Source organism: Balaenoptera borealis (genome assembly GCF_965194805.1).
Source record: "Balaenoptera borealis genome assembly, chromosome: 3".
Classification (NCBI taxonomy): domain Eukaryota; kingdom Metazoa; phylum Chordata; class Mammalia; order Artiodactyla; family Balaenopteridae; genus Balaenoptera; species Balaenoptera borealis.
This window is the reverse complement of record NC_138866.1, coordinates 54,013,485-54,035,331: the sequence shown is the minus strand read 5'-3', so window position 1 is coordinate 54,035,331 and position 21,847 is coordinate 54,013,485. Positions and strand designations below refer to the sequence as shown.

Genomic DNA, 21,847 nt, shown 5'->3' with positions numbered 1-21,847 from the left:
TCAGGTAAAAACAGTAGAAATAGTGGTATAACCCCAAGGTTGATAACTTGGTGTTTATCTGCATCTCTTCCTAATGAATTATTCTCTCATGAGAATGGAGGTGGAGTAGATATAGAGAGGGAATCCTTAAAACTTTAGCAACAGTTTCTTCACCTGTAATGTAGCAATAATAGTAACCATCACACAGGGTTGTTGAATGAATCAAATGGGATAATGTAAGTGAAGCACTTAGCACAATGCAGGCAAGATGTCAATAAATGACGGTTAGTAGTGCTATTTTGTATTTGCTATTCTTTCTGGATTGTAAAATTCCAAAGTTGGGTTTTTTGGGTTTTTTTTTTTTAATACATGTCAGTCTTACATATGAAACCTAATGAGGGTGCATCTGAATCATCAAAAAAATTTAATGATGTCTATTTATCATATTCATTAATTGTCATATAATTTTCTTCATATGTGATTTACTCTAACAAAAACTGGTACAAATTTATCGCTACAGTAATCCAGAATACCATATTCATCTTTTTGCATGTCTCTTCTCATCAGGTATGTGATAAAGTTTGGAAAGCAGGGATTCTGTCTTAGACCTCTTTGTATAAAATCTAGGGTGATAGTAGACCTAGATGAAAATCCTGCCTTTGCCACTCATTAGCATTGAGACCTTGAATACATTTCTTAGCCTCTGTAAAGCTCAGTTATTTTCTCGGTTGCGAATTAGAGATAATGAGAATATCCATCTCACCTTTGTTGAGAGAATTAAATGTAGTAAAGTTTGTAAAGCATTTATCACAACATCTAACACAAAGTATTTAATAAATTTTAACTAATATCATTATTATCCTGTTGCCTTTGGATTTTAATTGCATCTGAATATGTAATTAATATACAGCATCAAGTATAATTTCTTATATTTGTGTATCTCATGTGTTTCATGTAGCTTTTCTTAAGAACAGCATGGTTGATAAATAACTTTTATTATAGTCGTTTTCTAGTGCTTAATATTACCTTTTTAAAAATATCTCTTAACATGAAAAAATAATCTTTACCCATTTACAAAAGCCATTACACATTCTGTTTTATCTTTTTGGTCTGTTCCGTTCTAACACCTTCACTGCATGTGTCTTACATTATGCAGTGCCCTCAAGGTATTACCCTGAGCACTCAAATGATTTGTTTCCCCAATATCTAGGGCAATGCCTTACATCTGGAAAATGGAAAGTAAATGTTTGATTATGGAAGAAACATCGACCATGTTACTACACATGGTCTTAGGATTTTTAGTATACCATTAATTCAATAACAATAGCAAAAATTGGTAATTTATATACAGTTATCACAAAGCTTCATTTCTGTTATCGGTTGTATAGTAAAACAGGTATATATCCACATGTTTTTACAAAATGGGATCATATGCTTCTTACTGACTTTTAGCTCTTAAAGCTAGACTTTGTTATATGACTCATGACTGCAAAACCACTTATATACTTACAGTTAATGTAATTTAATAATTTTGTGTATAAAAAGTATAGTTTTAAATAGCTTTGTTATCCAGGTATGACAATTTTGGTGGAGACTAAACTAATAGTTACTAGTTTCTATAAGAAATATTCATAGAGTCTATGGTCAGAATATTATTTGTACCCCTTTGTATCAGAGTTATTCAATGCTTTATTTAGTATGTTTCTTTGTTTTAGATGAAGCATCTCCTGGAGCCATTCCACAGTATAAAGAAAGGTTGCCTTCTGTCACTCATAGTCCAGAAATAATGGATTCATCAGAACTACGGCCATTTTCCAAACCAGAAGTAGCACTGACAGAAGCTCTGAGGCTTTTAGCTGATGAGGATTGGTGAGTTCACCATCCTTAACTTAATACTAAGCTGAGTTCCGAAAGTTTTCTGAAAATTTATTTTTAGAAACCTTGAAACATTTCCTATTAAAATAGTCTTAGGAATGATTATTTTAGTTCTTAGGCAGTCTGAGTATTTTCCAACTTATTAATGTAGCTGAACTCTGGTCCTAATAACACTGTATTACCAGTTATGTTATAACTTATATACCATAAGGACATAGTTAGCTTTATTATGGATTATGCAAATCTTTTGGTATTAAGTATAAATCTCATCATTTCTCCAAGTGTTTCTCTGTGAAATATATCCTATAAAAATCCTGAAAATACTTATCTGTTCCTACCACAGCTACAGCAGCCACCCAGCCAGCCCAGCCAATAACTCAAGGGAAAAAAAAAGACAGTGGCATTCCACTTGCTTCAGCTGGAACATCTCTTGGCTCCCCTTGTACCATATCCTCCCCTATTCCTTCAGTCTCTCTCTCTCCATCCGCACCCTATACCTCATCATCAGTTTTGCTTCTTTTCTAGATTCATATTCATCAACATAAAAATGTGCCATAATATTTACTGTTTTTAAAAATCCTTCCTAAGCTGCACATCTTCTTCACATTTTCACATTTCTTTTCTCCCCCCTTTTTAGCAAAAGTCCTCAAAAAGGCTAATTCATTGTGTCTGCTTTTTCACCTCATGTTCTCTTCTCAACCTTCTTTAATTGGCTTTCAACCCTCCCCACCGTGACCACCACTTCACTAAAACTGCAAAAGTGACCATTTGCTAAACACTGGTCACTTATTAGTCCTCATCGTACTTAGCCTCTCATCATCATTTGACACAGTTGACACTCCCTTCTTCATACGCTTTTTTTCATTTCACCCTGGAAAAAATTGAGACTCTTGGTTCTTTTCCTGCTTCAGTACTTAATGGTTCCTGCTCTTCTGTTTGATTTCAAAATTGAGGAGTGCTCCAGAATTTAATCCACTGGCGTTCTCTATCTACATTCATTCCATAGATCCAGGCTGGCAATCTTTCCCTATAAAGAGCCAGATAGTAAAATATTTTAGGCTTTGCAGGCCGCTTGTCTCTGTTGCAGCTACTCAACTTTGCTGTTATAGTGCAAAATCAGCCTTAGACAGTATGAAAACAAATGGGCACGGTTGTGTTTCAGTGAACTTTACTTATAACAATTTTACTTATAGAAGTAAACTCTGATGGGGCTAGATTTGGTCTGTGAGCCATAGTTTGCCAACCCCTTTCTTAAATGATCTCATTCAGTTCGATAGCTTTAAATTCTATCCGTACTCTGATTTCTCATAAATGCATATCTGAATCCCTGGTATCTTCTTGAGCTCTAGACTTGTAATCCAACTGCCTCCTTGACTTCCACTTGGATGCCAATAGACATCTTAAATTTAACATGGCCAAAATAGAACTCTTGAAATTCCATTTCCTGCCAAGATGGATTAACAGGCATTAGATTTGCCTTCACATCAGAAAGAACTAAAGAAATAATACAAAATATATGAAACAATGGTTTTCAGAATATTGTTAACCAGGTAGTGAAAGACAGTGATCCCTGAGAAGCAAACAAGGTGAGCCCTTGCTAACTTCCTGCACAGCTTAGGGAGGGGAAAACCATGTAGATACCAGCAGAGATAGAGATGGAGCTGGGAGTTTGGGGAGGCCAAGATAGCTAGAGCTTGCAGGGCAGAATGCTAGAGGAGGATACAGTTCCTTGAAGAACTCTAAGAACCTTCAGAGGATTATTCTCAAATGTTTAGCTGAGTATTTGGTCAAGGCATGCTTGTGAAACCAGAACAAGGACCACGCATAGAAGTTACAAAGAACGTTCCCTGGGACGTATACAAGGCCAAGAATACTTTCTCTCCCCACCGGCAGAGTGGAAAACCTTATAATTCACATGGCATTGGTAGAATACTCAGGAGAGTTTTGCTTCATCTATGGAATGAATAAGCCCTAGGCTAAAGCCTAGTTTTGTTTCTCCAAACAAAGCATAAAAGCAAGTCCTGAAAGGATCAGACTTTCCAAGTAACTTAACTATATCTCATAATGAAGCCCAAAAATATTTATAGGAAAACAAAAATATCTAAGATAAAAATTCACAATGCCTGGCATCCAATAAAAAATTACCAGGCATGCAAAGAAGCAGGAAAATACAACCCATAATGAAAAGGAAAAAAAGCAAACAATTGAAACTAATCCAAAAATGATATAGATGATAGAATTAGTAGACAAAGACGTTATATGTTATAACTATAGTTAAAATTCTAATCCATGTGTTAAAGAAGCTGGAGGAAAGACATGAACAGAGGATCAGTGAGCTGTAGGACAACTTGCAAAATCCCTTTTGTTGTATAATGTAACATGATTGAGAGAACTGATATCCCATCATATTCACCCTCAAGAGGAGAGTATTATTCAGGACATGTACACCTGGGACAGGAATCAAGGTGCCATCTTAGGATTCTATCACATCACGAATAAAGGGGGCCATTTTATATTGATAAGGGAGTTAATTCATCAAGAAGACATGGCAATCCTGAACCATATTCTATTATATAATATAATATTATATATATTATATTACCATATAATGGAGCTTCAAAATACATTAAGCAAAAACTGGTAGAACTGCAAAGAAAAATAAACAAATCCACAATTATAGTTGGAACTCAAACAATCCTCTCATTAATTGATAAAACTAGTAGAAAGAAAATTAGTAAGGATATAGAAGACTTTCAACTTGACCTGATTGACATTTATAGAACACTCCACCTAAAACAACAGAATTCACATTCTTTTCAAGTCTGCAAGGAACATTTACCAAGAAAGACCATATTCTGGAACATAAAACAAGTAATTTAAAAGGTTTCAGATTATACAAATTTTATTCTCTGACCACAGTGGAATTAAATTAGAAGTTAGGAACACATACCTGTAAAATCTCTTAATATTTGGAAACTAAGGAACATACTTATAAATCACCAATGGCTGTAAGAAGAAATCATAAGGGAAATTAGAAAGTATTTTGAATTTAATGAAATTAAGAATGAAACATTATATCAGTGACCTCAGCTTTCATCTTAAACTGAAACAGAAGAACAAATGAAGCCCAAAATAACAAAAAAAAAAGAAAATAATAAACAACATAATGGAAATCAGTGAAATAGAAAACAAACAATAGAGGATATAAATGAAAGCAAAAGCAGGCTCTTGGAGAAGATAAATAAAATTGATAAACCTCTAGTCAGACTGATGAAGAAAAAAGAGAAGAAACAGATTACTACATCAGGAATGAGAGAAGGAACGTCACTACTAATCATACAGCTATTAAACAAATAATAAAGGAATATGATAAACAGCTTTATGCCCATAAATTGGGCAACTTAGTGAAATGCACAGATTCCTTGAAAGACAGAATCTACCAAAACTCACTCAAAAAGAAGTAGATAATCTATATAACCCAATATCTATTGAGGAAATTGAATTTGAGTTTCTTTCCCACAAAGAAAACTCCATGCTTGGATGGTTTCACTAGTGAATTATACCAAACATTTAGGAAAGAAATCAGTTCTATACAAACTTCTAGAACATTGAAGAGGCTGGTATACTTCCCATCTCATTCTTTGAAAACAGTATACCCTGATGTCAAAACCATGCAGATGCATGTTTCACACGAACTTGAAAAGAATCTGCATTCTGAAGTTGTTTGTAGTGTTCTATAAAGGTTAAGAAGATCAAGTTGGTTGGTAGTGGTTGATAGTGTTAAGTTTTCTGTATCCTTACTGATTTCCTGTTTATTTGTTCCATCAGTCACTGAGCTTTTGCAATCTCCAACTATAGTTTAAGATTTGTGTATTCCTCCTTAAATTAAGTTGATTTTTTGTCGGTTTCTTTTTAGCACTTAAATTTTGTTCAGTGGGTTTCTGGCTTGCATATTTCTGAGCTAAAGTCTTTTATCATTGTTATCTTTGTTCTCCTGCATGTAATTTGCCGTTTTTTCTATGGCTGCTTTTAAGAATATTCCCTTCAACACTCTTTTTAGTAATTTGATAATGATGTTCCATTTTGTGTTTATTATGGTTATCCTTTTTAGGATTTGTTCTTGGATCTGAGAATTTATAGCTTTGATCAAAAAATTTCAGCCACTATTTCTTAATTTCTTTTTCTGCTTTCCTCTCTCTTAACTCCAATTTCTGTTATTTACTTTGTGTACAGAATCTGGTTGTTTATGCATCTGAACGGTAACTGTAACAGTTTTATGCTTAACCAAAAAATGAAAATATTGAACCAGACAGCTATGAAATAGGTTTACTCTTGCCACCTTGGAATCTTAGGTCTTTTCTCCCTATTTTCCATAACTTATTCAGTGGATTTAAATGCTTAGAAAAATAACCACCATCAATATTACCAACTAAGGAAACTCAGCTTACATTTTTCAAACATATAAGATGGAAACCATCAAGTTTAAAATGTTATATCCCAATCCCACTTGAATCTACCCTCTTGTTGTTAGTATTCACCTACCCTTCATCTGGCTCATTAGGTAAGATAATGAAAAAGAAATACAAGTTCCAGAAACATCTGTTGATGGTTTTCTGCACTTGGATTATATACTCACGAACAAAGTAATACGTAGTTAATCTCCTTCCATTTTTGTTTTACTGATTCCCTCACATTTTATTTGCCATTCCTTTCCCTTCTGTTCTCTAAAACGAATATGACATTCTTACTGGTGGAGAAATGTTCCTTTTTATTTACAAAGCATGAACTTAGTTTGACTGTCAATAGTGGTTTTGGCTCTTAAAAGGTGTTCTGAATCATGAAAGAGAACTATAGGAGTGAACAAAACTTTCCATATCTTTTTATTTGAGCTTCCTACATGATAAGGGAAAATACTCAGAGTCTCCTCGTTGGCAGTATTCCATACACACAAAAGAAGAAATCTGAGATCCTGTTCCAGTTGAGCCCCATTTAATGCATGATTTTGTTGTTTCTTTCTTTTTCCCATAGGGAGAAGAAAATTGAGGGACTGAACTTTATTAGATGCTTAGCTGCTTTTCATTCTGAAATATTAAACACAAAGTTGCATGAAACAAGTTTTGCAGTAGTTCAAGAGGTAATCCTATTTTTCAGCTGAGTTAAGGATTGTTTGAATAACAAAGTATAAATACACCACATTTATTTGACCTTAAAAAAGAAAAGCTGTACTAAATGAAATCAGTAGGCTTGTATGTAAAGTAACTCATGCCTTACTTTGCCACATTTGAAAAAATTTATAAAATGTTGATTTTTTTTAGGAAATAATATAATACATATTTAAAGCACATTACTTTGATAGTAAATTTGGTTTCAAAGTCATTATTACTGATTTTCTTTCAGAATTTCAGCAAAATGTACATTTTGGAAATTTTTTTTAGGTGAAAAATTTACGCTCTGGAGTTTCTCGTGCTGCTGTGGTTTGTTTAAGTGATCTTTTCACTTACCTGAAAAAGAGCATGGATCAAGAACTAGATAATACAGTAAAAGTTTTGTTGCATAAATCAGGAGAATCAAATACATTTATAAGAGAAGATGTTGACAAGGCATTGAGAGCTATGATCACTAATGTAACCCCTGCACGTGCGGTTGTTTCTCTTATCAACGGAGGACAAAGGTAATGTTCAAAATAATCTGGACATGTCCTTAAACTAAAAATACAGTTGCTTGTAATCTGGGGTATAGAAAAAAAACAAGCAAATTTCAATGTTATTTTAGTCAAAAAACATGTATTAAATAATTCCTATGTGATAAAAATCATATTAGGTACTAAGCATACAGAGGATAATAATATTGTTATTCTAAAGTTACTTACATTCCTACATCTGGAGCTAAATAAATGTCAGTGATTATGAGTTTTGTTTTTAACTTCTTGGAGAGGGATAGCTAATGCAAATAATTTGTCATTTTAGCCTGCAAGGATGATTGTTGAGGCTTAAGAGTAATCATCTGACTTTTAAGGTATATCTTTGAAAAATTGTTTATACATCAACTCTATTTTAATTGACCACATTTCCCTGTAGCCATTTACACATTGCGGTAAGAAGATGTGCAGCCCAGCACTTATCAGACGTAGTAAAATTTATGGAACCAGAACGTATTTTATCTGGAACAAAGGATATGGCTGACCGTATATTACCAGCTGCTGCTAAATTTGCTCAGGACAGCTCACCAGAAACCAGGTGAGTAGCTGCTAATAGTATTTGCTGAATCTCTTACTATAAGGGCTTAAATGTAGAAACAAAGGCTAAAGAAGAATGAACATTTTTCCAAATGGAAAAGTGGGATTCCCCAGGGATTAGCGCTGGGGGATGATTGTATTTAACCAATTTGTAAATGGTCTTGAGGGAGTGCACAGTGAATTCTCCAAATTTACAGATGACACTACATACTTCTGGGTAGTGAGATGCCGTGTCACAGGGATGATCTGCATGAAAACGGCACAAGACTGTATGAGTGGGCAGAAAAGTGGCTGAAGAACTTCACTGTGGGCAAATGTAAGGTAATGCATTTAGGGGAAAATGATATATTTTCCAAGTAGCCAGGTAAAATCAAGGAAAAATACAGGAAGCAAAATGGATAACATGAGATACGTTCACTTAGAAAATTCCATGAATTTCTGATTGCTGTCTGTACTTGAAGAACAGTTTTATGAAGGTTAAGCACAGTCAGAGAAAGATAACAAAATAATTAAGATGTGGATGATACTCTAGCTGTAGTGCTGACAGAGGTTTGGAAGTAGTCAGAAGCCTAGGTTCAACTCCTAGCTCCAGTCACTGTCTGCCCTAAGCAAGTTACTTAACCTCTGTTAGCCTCTGTTTCCTTGTCTATCAAATTAGTAAGGTTGGACCAGATATTTATAATGTCCCATACAAAATCTAAAAATTATGGCAGTTATATATGAACATAGATTAAAGGAAGAAGGTAGGATCCTGACTTCATGGAGACTAAAAAGTAAAGAAGGATATCAAACTTTTAACATTTTAAGGCAAAGATATTCAGTACTTTAGGTAACTACAGTTAATCTTGTGGAAGCCATTATGCCAAAAGCTAACATAGAAAGTAAATATATTCATTTTCTGTTGCTGCATAGCAAATAACCACAAACATAGTGATTTTAGATTTCTAAAAACACAGATTTTTTTAAAAACACAGATTTTTTTAGCTTACCGTTCTTAGGTTAGAAGTCTGGCATGCTCAACTGGGGTCTCTGCTTAGGGTTTCACAAGGCTGAAATCAAGGTAATAACACTGCTGGGCTCTTATCTAGAGGCTCTATAGACGAATCTGCTTACAAACTCATTCAGGTTTTTGACCAAATTCAGTTTCTTGTGATTATAGGACTGAGGTCCCTGTTTCCTTGCTGGCTGTCAGCCAGGGTCCTCTCTCAGCTCCCTTAAGGCCACCTGAATTCCTTCTCACACAAGCCACTCAACCCACTCCATCTTCAAGCCAGCAGCAGCAAGTTGAATCCCTCTCATGCTTGGAATCTCTTTGACTTCTTTTTCTTCTACCAGCCACAGAAAGTTCTCTGCATTTAAGGGTTCATGTGATTAGATTAGGTTCACCCAGATAATTCCCCTATCTTAAAAGTCAACTGTACCATATAACATAATCCTGGAAGTTATATCTCATCATATTCATAAATTTTAGGAATTAGAGCAGGACATCTTTGGGGGAACCATTTTAGAAGTTCTGCATACTACAGTAAAGTTCAAAACAACTTAGGAGGGCTGGATCATAATAGACTAGTTAGGAACAAAATAAAATTTACAATAGTTGTTTTGTGTACATCTTAACCTTTCCTTAATGGCATAGTAATTTTTCTAATCCATTTTGTCATTTCTTAGATTCTTATTTGAAATTTTAAAATTACAAAATTATTACAACTTTCCAGTTTTAGTATTTCTTACACTTTGTGTCCCTTTTGTTTACTTGTTTGCTTTAGCCATTCCCATATCATTAAGGCCTATGATAGACCTACAGTCCTTAACATTCTGGGATAAACTTTAGAGTCACCTTTGAAACTATAACTGTTTAGGAGCTACTTATCTGGGTGTTGACCTTATTCTGGTTGTGGGGCAAGAAAAGTAATTTTTATTCTCTGTTATTACCTCCCTTTCTGTAATTTCATTACATTTGAAGGAGTCTGGTTGATATAAATGATGCTGAGATCATCCTATTCATCTCCCCCACAAAAGCCTTGCCTTCCCTGGTTCTTCTAGTGTCATAATTCCAAGTTGTAGGTAAAAGTATAACTGTAATTATTTTAGGGCCAAGCCTCCTTGAAGAATAATAATGTATTTTTATTATGAGGTACTATACTGACCACCCCATCCAAAAATATCTCCAGTATGCACTTCCACCATATCATTTACCATTAGAATGATATCTTGGCTTAAGGTATTATCCTAAAAGAATTATTTTAAAATTCATATAGCATAAAAAACCTAGTTTGGAGAACATTAGACATTCATTAATATATCAGCCACGATTTACCAACTAACTTTGGTTGTATTTTAAGTAGCAAAGAATAGGTTTTTGAAGAATTGAAACCCAGGTAAGTTTTGGCAGGAAAAGGAAAAGAGAGAGGGTCAGAAATACAGAACCTTTGGAAGGTTGTCTCAGGCCAGAACATCTGGCCAGCAGGTGAACAGCAAAAGGTCACCGGGCAAGGAGCTCAGGACAAAGACACACTTCTCTTAATTCACAGTTCTGCCAAATGCCAGCCTTGATATGGACCCTCGGGTGCCTGAAAAATAGAGTCAGAGCTTTTGGCTCTGATCTGACACATAGCTAAAAGATTTGAAGCCATGTTTTTTTAAAGATGGGTGGCAAGAGAATACTGTACTCTCTAATCCAGTTAGTGTAACTACATTTCAATGGCTTATTTAAAATAGAGATGATAATCTTGATGTTGATAGGTTTTTTCTATTGGAAAAAAAAATTGTATCTAAGGACAGAAACTGAGCTTGTTAAGATTTATAGAATTATTTACATATTTCTTAAATATCCATAGGTATTATGGCCGAAAGATGCTTTTCCTCATGATGTGTCATCCTAACTTTGATAAAATGCTTGAAAAGTATGTCCCATCTAAAGATTTGCCATATATTAAGGAATCTGTTAAAAGCTTACGGCAAAAGGTATGTAGAAGAAGTTTATTTTATAAACAACTTTAAAAACAAAGTTCATTTGCTGAGGAAGGTAAAAGATAGAAATAATTACTTCTTTGATTATTTCTGTTAACCAATAGTAGCATTTCAACAACTGCAGTACTGAGTAGACATTCATAGTGTCAGTAGATGTTTATTGAACAGAAGCTTGATATTTGGTAGAATGTAGTGTGGTTTATTGGAATTACAAGACAGGTTTGAATCACAACTCAGAATTAGCAACTATATAATCTTAGGCACATCACTTCATTTCTTTAACCCAGAATTTTTATTTTTATAAAATGAGGATAGTGATGTTTATTACAGTTGATTCCTACTTTATTTACCTTGTACGTTCCACCGTTAGAGCTCCTACCACACTGTGGAGTGTTGATAAGGAGATCCTTGAGTGGAAGCCCCATGTCTTATATATCATGACAGATAATGGGGATTCAAAAATGTCTGTAAAATGAGTGACTGAGGGAATATCAAGTGAAATGAAATGTGAAAAGTGTCTTATAAAAAAGTAATCTGTTTACATATTATTTTTTGCAAAAATGTGCTTAATTTAATAATGTAGAATTTTTCTGTGGTAATTTATGTTATTCCTCTCTGATAAGCTTAAGCAAAGGATTCATTTATGAAGGGATACTACTTCAAATATGTATTGGGGTAAACATTTTAGAGCATTTTTTTCTTCCTATTGATATTAAAGATTTCAGCTTAATTCATATAGAATTTATCAAAATAACCATGCAAAAAGATTATCTTACTAAAATGAGGCAGATTATATCTGTGAGTTATTTCAAGTACAAGTATCAGGAAAAAAAAGAGGTTTTAAATAGTTCTTTCAAAATGTTTATTTTCATACTAGTGTTGCATAGGAATTCATTGTTTATATAATGTGTTCATATTTTCTGTATAGATTTGAAGCTTGAAGAAGAGTAGTTACAAAACATAGATGTTAAGTTTTTCATTTAAACAGTTTTACCAAGCCAATATCATTTCCTAGTAGTTGGGTACATATTTTGTTAATTTACTACTAATTACAAGATAGTTTATATATCTGAAACCCTTTAAAGCACAAGTATAGCAGATTATTAAAATGCTTTCAACCAAAAGAGATCAACAATGACTGCTATGAAAATTCCATTGTACACATTCTTTCACTTTACAAGTTTTAAGACTTTTATTACACTGCCTTTCTTATAGGGTTTGGGAGAGATACCACTAGATACTCCTTCAGCAAAAGGAAGACGATCTCATACTGGCAGTGTTGGAAATACAAGGTCATCATCTGTTTCTAGAGATGCTTTCAATTCAGCTGAAAGGTAGAATCATTTGCTAGTCCACATTATTGCAGAAATTACTCCCTAATAGTAATGATAGTGTATTTGAATGTTTTCATGAACTATCCCAGGGGTATTTGTCAAAATTTAATGGAGTTTTAAAAGTTGGTAAGGACTTAGAAAGTGTGAGGTAATTAGATTTAATAAGGTAATTGTATATTCACAGCAACTTGCTTTTACGTGAACTAAACATTAGTAAAACTTTAGTATTATTGAACTTGTCAGTAGTCGGCCAGTGTTGGACAACTCTGATTAATTTTTTCAATTTATAGGCTTTACTTTTCCCCCTTGATTATAAAAGTAATACATAATTATGGTTAAGGGGGAGAAAAACTTGAGAAAATACAAACATTAAAAGAACTTAACTGGGGAGGGTGCTGGTGGGGTGAGTTGGGAGATTGGGATTGACATATATACAGTAATATGTATAAAATAGATAACCAAAAAGAACCTGCTGTATAAAAAATAAAATTCAAAAAAATAAAAATAAAAATAAGAGAAAAAAAAGTAAGTGAAAAGAGTGGATATATGTATATGTATAACTGATAAACTTTTCTATACAGCAGAAATTAATGCAACATTGTAAATCAACTATACTCTAATAAAAATTTAAAATAAAAAAAAAAAGAATTTAACCAATCACCTATAATATCACCAACCAGGAAAAAAAGCTACTCTTAAAATTTTTATAAATATAATTACATATGTAATTGCATAACCTGTTTAAGCCATTTAGCAGTATTTAATAGGTTGATTATATAACTTTTAAAAATCTTTCAGAATTATTATGATCTCTTTGGTTTTTTGTTTTTTGTTTTTTTTTTTTATATTTATTTTTGGCTGTGTTGGGTCTCCGTTTCTGTGCGAGGGCTTTCTCTAGTTGCGGCAAGCGGGGGCCACTCTTCATCGCGGTGCGCAGGCCTCTCACTATCGTGGCCTCTCTTGTTGGGAGCACAGGCTCCAGACGCGCAGGCTCCGTAGTTGTGGCTCACGGGCCTAGTGGCTCCGCGGCATGTAGGATCTTCCCAGACCAGGGCTCGAACCCGTGTCCCCTGCATTGGCAGGCAGATTCTCAACCACTGCGCCACCAGGGAAGCCCCTCTTTGGTATGTTTTAAAATATACTTTAAACATTACTTTAAAAATTATATGAGTAGATACATAGGTATCTTTCATATTTTCTGTATTTGTGTATCTTTGGATAATAAATTTTACAAAAAATAAAAATCCATGGACTTTTGGACCTTTGTTTTTCAAAGTATACTTCACAGAGGGATGTGTAATGTACAACATGATAAATATAATTAATGCGGCTGTATGTTATATATGAAAGTAAATCCTAAGAGTTCTCATCACAAGGAAAAAAGTTATTTATTAAAAACATTTTTTTTCTGTTTCTTTAGGTGCAACTAAACTTATTGTGATAATCACTTCATGAGATATGCAAATCATATCATTATGCTGTATACCTTAAACTTACACAGTGCTGTATATCAATTATATCTCAATAAAATTGGAAGAAAAAAAAAGTGTGAGAGAAACAAAGGCTTGCTTAGACGAAAAATGAGGGAATTTGTTTACATTAGACTTGCTTTGCAAGAAATGTTAAAAGAGTTCTTTAGAGGAAATAAAATACGATAGGAACTAGGTTGCTTCCAGAGCAGAGACTGTGTATGCCACTTTATTCTATAGCTTGGAAGGACCAAACCACTGTGGGGCGAAAGTCTCAAAACAAAATGTGAGAGAAGATGTGTATTTATGTTTCTTTTAATTATTTTAGAATGAATTATTATTTAATTTATGAGGACTCTAGAGGAAATCGCTGACTTCTTCATGCAGTAAATAGGGCCTACTTCCAGTACCTTACCAATGAGGGCCTCATTTCACCTGCCACCTCAGCTCTTTTCTCCTCCTCAATACCCTTCTCAGTCTGATTGACTTCATTAGTCTGCAGGCCCTTTTGACCCCATTTCTTGCCTCCTAGAGTCCTGCTTTTCTTCAGTTGGTCGCTTTTCTCACTGCACTTTAGCTCCCTTCTTCTCTCATGGCATCTTCACCTCCATGTCCAAGGCCTCAGTTCCTCTGTGCTGGGTTTTCTCTGCATGGGGTATGGCCTTCTATAGCTGTTGTTCAAGTCTTCTATACCCTAACTGATTTTCTGTCTACTTGTTCTATTAATTGCTAAGATAGGAGTATTAATATCTCCAACTGTAGTGGATTTTTTTATTTATACTTTAAGTTCTGTCATTTTTTGCTTTATGTATTTTGATGCAATGTGCTTATTTATGTTCAGGTATTTAGGATAGTTGTGACTTTTTGGTGAAACGACCTCTTTATCCTTATGAAGTCTCTCACTTTATCTCTGATAATATTCTTTTTCCTGAAGTCTACTCTGTCTAGTATTAACCATTTTATTGTAATGGTTTACATGATATGTCTTTTTTTTTTAATAACAGTGTTGTGGAGATGTAATTCATATAACAGATAATTCACCTATTTAAAGTATACAATTTAATGTTTTTTGTATCACTGAGTTGTGCAGCCATCATTACAGTCAATTTTAGAACATTTTCATCACCTCTGAAAGAAATCCCATGCTCATTAATAGTCACTATCATTTCCCTACAACCCTCCCATTCCAAGCCCTAGGCAATATGCTTTCTGTTTCTGTGGATTTGCATATTCTGGGCATTTCATACAGATGGAATCATATGATATGTGGTCTTTTGTGACTGATTTCTTAGACTTGGCATTATGTTTTTAAGCTTCATCCAAGTTGTAGCATATATCGGTACCTCATTCTTTTTTACAACTAAATAATATTCCATCGTATGGATACACCACATTTTGTTTATCCATTCATTAGTTGATGGATATTTGGGTTTTGTTGTGGACATGTTTGCAATTCTCTTGGGTATAAGGAGTGGAATTGCTGGGTAGTATGATAACTGTGTTTAAACTTTTGAAGAACTGTCAGACTGTTTTCCAAAGTGGATCCATTTTACAGTCCCACCAGCAATAGTAAGAGGGTTCCAATTTCACCACACCCTCATCAATACTTGTTATTTTCCAAGTAGGTGTAAACTGGTTTCTTATTTGACAAAGATTCTCTCTTTGACAAACTTTAGACAGCCTCCTCTGAGCCCTCTTTTACACCAGGCCTCATCCTCGGGCCATGTCTTTGGCCTGCCTAAGCTAGTCTTAGTTAAGAATCCTGCTAAGTCATTTCCTTCCTACCCCTTCATACCTGATCACCCTTGATATCTGAGCAGGTTCCTCATCCTCCACCTTTGATATGTAAGTATCTGGCTTGTCTTCAGCAAAAATCTTGTTAGACCAGCTTAGCAAGAAACCCCCTACTCTTGATGTCTACTCTTAGTAATCTTCCATCCACTGACCCTCTCAATCTTGGCTATAAATCCCCAGTTATCAAGTTCCAGAATAAATTTTCTTTTTTTTCTTTTTCTTTTATGGTTTTCACTTCCATTTCCTAGTATATCTTTTTTAAAGTATGTTTTTTGTGGATCGTATATGATTAGGTCTTGCTTTTTTATCCAATCTAACAATCTCTGCCTTTTAATTGGGGTGTTTGACCATTTATATTTGATGTTATTGTTCATATGGTTGGGTTTAGGCCTATCATCTTAATATTATTTTTCATTCTGTCCTATATTTTCTGCTTCATTTTTCCTCTTTTCCTGCCTTCTTTTGAATTGATTGAGGGGTATGTGTATGTGTTTGTTTTTATATTCCATTTATCTCCTTATTTCTTTTTCTTTTTAAGTGGTTGATCTAGGCTTTGTAATATACATATTTTATAATACACATTTTTATCTTCTCATAGTCTACTTTCAAATAATATTAGACTACTATAGGTATAATGTAAGAACTTTACAACAGTATACTTTCATTCCTCCCCTTTCATCTTTTATGCTATTTTTGTCATGCATTTAACTTCTACATACTATAATCCCCACAATACATTATTGTAATATTTGCTTTGAATAGTCTATATATTGTATAATTGATAATGTTGCCATGAACTATGTTCATTCATTCTTTTTTTCCCCAATTTTATTGAGATACAATTGAAATATAACATTGTATTAGTTTAAGGTATACAGCATAATGATTTAATGTGTAAATATATTGTGAAATGATTACCACAATAATAAATTTAGTTAACATCCATCACCTCACATAGTTACAATTTCTTTTTCTTTTGCTGAGAAATTTTAAGACCTACTCTCTTAGCAACTTTCAAGTCTACACTATTGTCACCATACTGTACTTTACATCTCCAGAACTCATTTATCTTACAACTGGAAATTTTTATCTTTTGACTCTCCTCACCCATTTTGCCCACCCTTTAACCCCTGCCTCTGGCAACCACCAATCTGTTCTCTGTATCTATGAGTTTGTTTTTTTAGATTTAAGTGAGATCATACAGTATTTGTCTTTCTCTGACTTATTTCACTTAGCATAATGCCCTCAAGATCTATTCATGTTGTCACAAGCAGCAAGACTTCCCTGCTTTCTAGGGCTGAATGTATATGTATATACCACATTTTCTTTATTCATTCATCTGTCAGTGGACACTTAGGTTGTTTCCATGTCTTGGCTATGGTAAATAATGCTGCAGTGAACATGAGGGTGCAGATGTATTTTAGAGATAGTGGTTTCATTTCCTTAGGATATATTAATCAGAAACGGAGTTCCTGAATTATATGGTAGTTTTTTTGTTTTTGTTTTTTAAAGACCCTGGTGAGGCATAGTTAGAGGCCTCCTCACCCAGTTGTCATCTTCCAAAACAGTGAGTGGCTGCCTCACTCCCTTTCCCGCACTTGGAGTTTTTCATGGTAGTTCTATTTTTAATTTTTTTGAGGAACCTTCATACTATTTTCCATAGTGGCTGCACCAATTTACATTCCCACCAAGAGTGCACAGGGTTCCCTTTTCTCCACATCCTCACCAATACTTGTTATTTCTTGTCTTTTTGATAGTAGCCATTCCAGCAGGTGTGAGATAATATCTCGCTGTGGTTTTGATTGCATTTCCCTGATGATCAATGATGTTGAGCACCTTTTCATGTACCTGTTGGCCATTTGTGTCTTCTTTGGAAAAATGTCTACTCAGTTCCTCTGCCTATTTTTTAATCAGGTTGTTTGTTTTTTTGCCATTGAATTGTATGAGTGCCTCTTATACTTTGGATATTAGCCCCTTATCAGATATATGATTTGCAAATATTTTCTCCTGTTCTGTAAGTTGCATTTTAATTTTGTTGATGGTTTCTTTTGCTGCGCAGAAGCTCTTTAGTTTGATGTAGTCCCACTTGTTTGTTTTTACTTTTGTTGCCTTACTTTTGTTGTAAAATCCAAAAAATCATTGTCAAGACCGATGTCAAGGAGCTTATCCTCTATGTTTTCTACTAGGAGTTTTATGGTTTCAGGTCTTACATTCAAGTCTTTAACCCATTTGCGTTGATTTTTGTGTATGGTGTAAAGTAGGGGTCCAGTTGCACTGTTTTGCATGTGGCTGTTTGGTTTTCGCAGCACCATTTAAAAGACTATCCTTTCCCATTGTATATTCTTGGTTCCTTTATCATAAATTAATTGACCATATATCATAAATTAATTGTGTGTTTATTTCTAGGCTCTACTTTGTTCCATTAATCTATGGGTCTGTCTTAATACTAGTACCGTACTGTTTTGATTACTACAGCTTTGCAATATAGTTTGAAATCAGGAAGCATGATGCCTCCAGTTTTGTTCTTTCTCAAGATTGCTTTAGCTAATCGGGCTTTAGTGGTTCCATTCAAATTTTAGAATTATTTGTTCTAATTTTGTGAAAAATACCATTGGTATTTCGATAGGGATTGCATTGAATCTGTAAATTGCCTTTGAGTAGTATGGTCATTTTAATAATCTTAATTCTTCCAATCCATGAGCATGGAATGTCTTCCATTTATTTGTGTCTTCTTCAATTTCTTTCATTTTGAGTGTGGAGCTCTTTCACCTCCTTGGTTAAATTTATTTCTAGGTATTTTATTCTTTTTGATGCATTTATAAATGAGATGGTTTTCTTAATTTCTTTTTCAGATAGTTGGTTGTTAGTATATAGAAATGCAACTGATTTTTGTATGTGAATTTTGTATCCTGCAACCTTACTGAATTTTTCATTAGTTCTAACATTTTTTGGTGACATCTTTAGAGTTTTTTTATATAAAATATTATAACATCTGGAAATAGAGATAATTTTACTTCTTTCTTTCCAATTTGGATGCCTTTTATTTCTTTTTCTTGATTAATTGTTCTGGCTTGGACTTCCAATACTATGTTGAATAAGAATGGAAAGAGTAGGCATCCCTGTTTTGTTCCTGAGATTAAAGGAAAAGCTTTCAACCCTTCACTGTTGTATGATGTTGTGGGCTTGTCATATATGGCCTTTATTATCTTGAGTATGTGCCCTCTATACCCAAATTGTGGAGAGTTTTAATCGTGAATGGAAGTTGAATTTTCCAGATGCTTTTTTCTGCATCTATTGAGGTGATTATATGATTTTTATCCTTCATGTTGTTAATGTGATATATTACATTGATTGACTGGTGGATGTGGAACCATCCTTGCATCCCTGGAATGAATCCTATTTGGGTCATTGTCTATAATTCTTTTAATGTATTGTTATATTCGGTTTGCTAATATATTTTTGAGAATTTTTCCATCTATGATTTATGATCGTTTTTAATGTCTTCTCTTTTTTATAAATTTTATTAATGTTAATATACCTAGTGAGTTTCTCCTTTTGACTGTTATTCCATCTTTTCCCCCTGAAGTATATTAAGTGTTATTTCACTATCAAATCTATCCTGTTTTCAACAACAACAAAAAACTATCTTTAAAGATAGGTTTCAATAGTTCAGTGGCTTCTTGATGTGTTCTTCTGTTATTTGACTTTTATATATCATATAGTTCTTAGTTTAAATATAAATTTAATTCTGTTTTTCTCATTGTATAGAATTAATTACCTCACAGATTAACCTCAGATTAATTTATGTAAACAAATTAAAAATAATGGATAAATACATCTAGGTTCTACATTTTAAATCATCATCCTGGGATTTCCCTGGTGGTCCAGTGATTAAGACTACGTGCTTCCACTGCAAGGGGTGAAGTTTTCTTCCCTGGTCAGGGAAGATCCCCCATGCCGCAGGGTGCGGCCAAAAAAAAAAAAAATCATCATCCTGAGTCCACTTTCAGGATGATTCTGAGCCATTCATTAATCATTGCTCTTAAGATGACTTTAGGGAATTCCCTGGCAGTCCAGTGGTTAGGACTCGGCACTTTCACTTCTGAGGGCATGGGTTCAGTCCCTGGTTGGGAAACTAAGATCCCCTAAGACACGTGGCGCAGCAAAAAAAAAAAAAAAAAAAGATGACTTTAATGCCGATTTTAATACTGCTAGTCCAACAAATGGTGGTAACTGGAAATTGTTACCATTGTCTTTAAGACCTTGACTCTAACCAGTTTATGTCGTGTCCTCGGTAGTTGTCATTCTTTTAAAGGTGTGCCTTGCCCTGTCAATTTGTATGACTCTAATTTCAAAGGGATCATCATCTGTCACATTGTCACTCCTTTTTTATTTTTTCTCATAATTTACATGTGCAAAGTCACAGATCTGTTAGGTACCAGAGCCAAGATTCAGAGGCCAACACATGTTTTTACTTTTGTTTTTGTTTTTTAATATTTATTTATTTTCCTTATTTTTTAGCTGCATTGGATCTTAGTTGCAGCACATGGGATCTTCGTTGAGGGATGTGGGATCTTTTGTTACAGTGCGTGGTCTCTTCGTTGCGGTGTTCGGGCTTCTCTCTAGTTGTGGCATGTGGGCTTCTGTCTAGTTGTGGCATGAGGGCTGCAGAGCGCATGCGCTCTGTAGTTTGCAGCACACGGGCTCTGACGTTGAGGCGTGCAAGCTCAATAGTTGTGGCGAGCGGGCTTAGTTGCCCTGCGGCATGTGGGATCTTAGTTCCCCCGCAGCATGTGGGATCTTAGTTCCCCTACCAGTGATCGACCGTGACCCCTGCATTGGAAGGCGGATTCTTTACTACTGGACCACCAGGGGAGTTCCGAGTCACTCCTTTATAGCAGTGGAAAACATTATGCTACTAATACTAAGTCATTGAAATAGTAAATCCCGCTGGTCTTGAGATTCTAATTTTCCCAGGCATGTTCACGTGGCTATTTTTCAGAAAAGGATTGACATATCGGGCCTGAGACTGGTATCCTTGGAAAGGCCAGCTTGTAAGGTTAGCCTTTGGCTAGCATCTGGAAACTAGAATTTCAGGAAGATTTCCCTCCCATTCTTTAACTTGATAAGAGTAATTTACTGTGCCTGTATGATTTAGGCAAACAGTATGGTTAAAGCTAAAGACCTGCTATCCTTCTGGGAGTCTGGAATTTTGGTATGTCCAAGGCAGAGGACCACCCATGACCAACTACCCATAAAAATCCTGGGCACAGAGCCTCTAATAAGCTTCTTTGGTAGACAACATTTCATATGTGTTATCACAGTTTGTTGCTGGAAGAATTAAGTTTATACTGTGTGACTTCATGGGGAAAGGACTCTTGGAAGTTTCCATCTAGTTTCCTTCAGACTTTTACCCCATGTACCTTTTCCCTTCGCTGATTTTGCTTTATATCCTTCTGCTGTAATAAATCTTAACCATGAGTAAAGCTACATGCTGAATCCTGAGTTCTCCCAGCAAATCACCAAACCCAGGGGAGATATTAGGGACCCCCAACACAGGTATCGTGGCTATGGGTTAAGTCATTTTTTGAATTTTTCAAAAATGAATACATGGTGAGAATTATTCATTGTGTTTGTGTTTTACCTTTCTTTCGCTTTAGAGAGGTAACTGAAATTCGTGAAATCACCAGAAAATCAGTTCCCCGCAATTCCTTAGAAAGTGCTGAGTACATTAAAGTCATAACAGGTTTATTAAATGCAAAAGACTTTCGTGATCGTATTAATGGGATTAAGCAGCTTTTATCAGATACTGAAAACAATCAAGAGCTTGTTGTTGGAAACATTGTGAAGGTAAAGACTGTCAAAATTAATTTTCATTTTCAATCTGTGGTTAATAAAGTTCATTAGCATAAAAAGTTGCCCTATTTCTTAATATTATATATATATATTACTTTAAAGTGTTAAACTTAGTGAGAAGAATGCACTGCTTAGGTTTTGCTATGTTAAAAGCATTCTAGAACAATTGAAAGTAATTGAGGAAAAAGGTAAGAAAATAGCAGTTTATTTGTTTGACTCGTCCCACTAGATGATAACTCCTTGAAAGTTCTGTATTCTCAGAGCTCTTAGAACCTGGCATTCAGTAAATATATGTTGAGTGAGGGAGTTCCTTGTTGGCCTCATGGTCATTATTC

The 21,847-nt window shown here is 34.5% G+C and overlaps 1 protein-coding gene across 3 annotated transcripts in view; it reads left to right on the top strand.

Annotated features, from left to right (window-relative positions):
- The window catches only part of TOGARAM1 (TOG array regulator of axonemal microtubules 1), a 76,692-nt gene that overhangs the window by 49,575 nt on the left and 5,270 nt on the right, over positions 1-21,847 (top strand). For 2 of the 3 annotated variants that reach the window (XM_082383796.1, XM_082383797.1), the window contains exons 12-18: positions 1,695-1,848; positions 6,883-6,988; positions 7,290-7,525; positions 7,932-8,090; positions 10,927-11,053; positions 12,275-12,393; positions 21,317-21,506. In XM_082383796.1, coding sequence (XP_082239922.1) covers positions 1,695-1,848; positions 6,883-6,988; positions 7,290-7,525; positions 7,932-8,090; positions 10,927-11,053; positions 12,275-12,393; positions 21,317-21,506 — 1,091 coding nt within the window. Of the gene's footprint in view, positions 1-1,694; positions 1,849-6,882; positions 6,989-7,289; positions 7,526-7,931; positions 8,091-8,286; positions 8,410-10,926; positions 11,054-12,274; positions 12,394-21,316; positions 21,507-21,847 lie in introns of those variants that run through there. The other variant, XM_082383798.1, reaches the window with a different exon arrangement.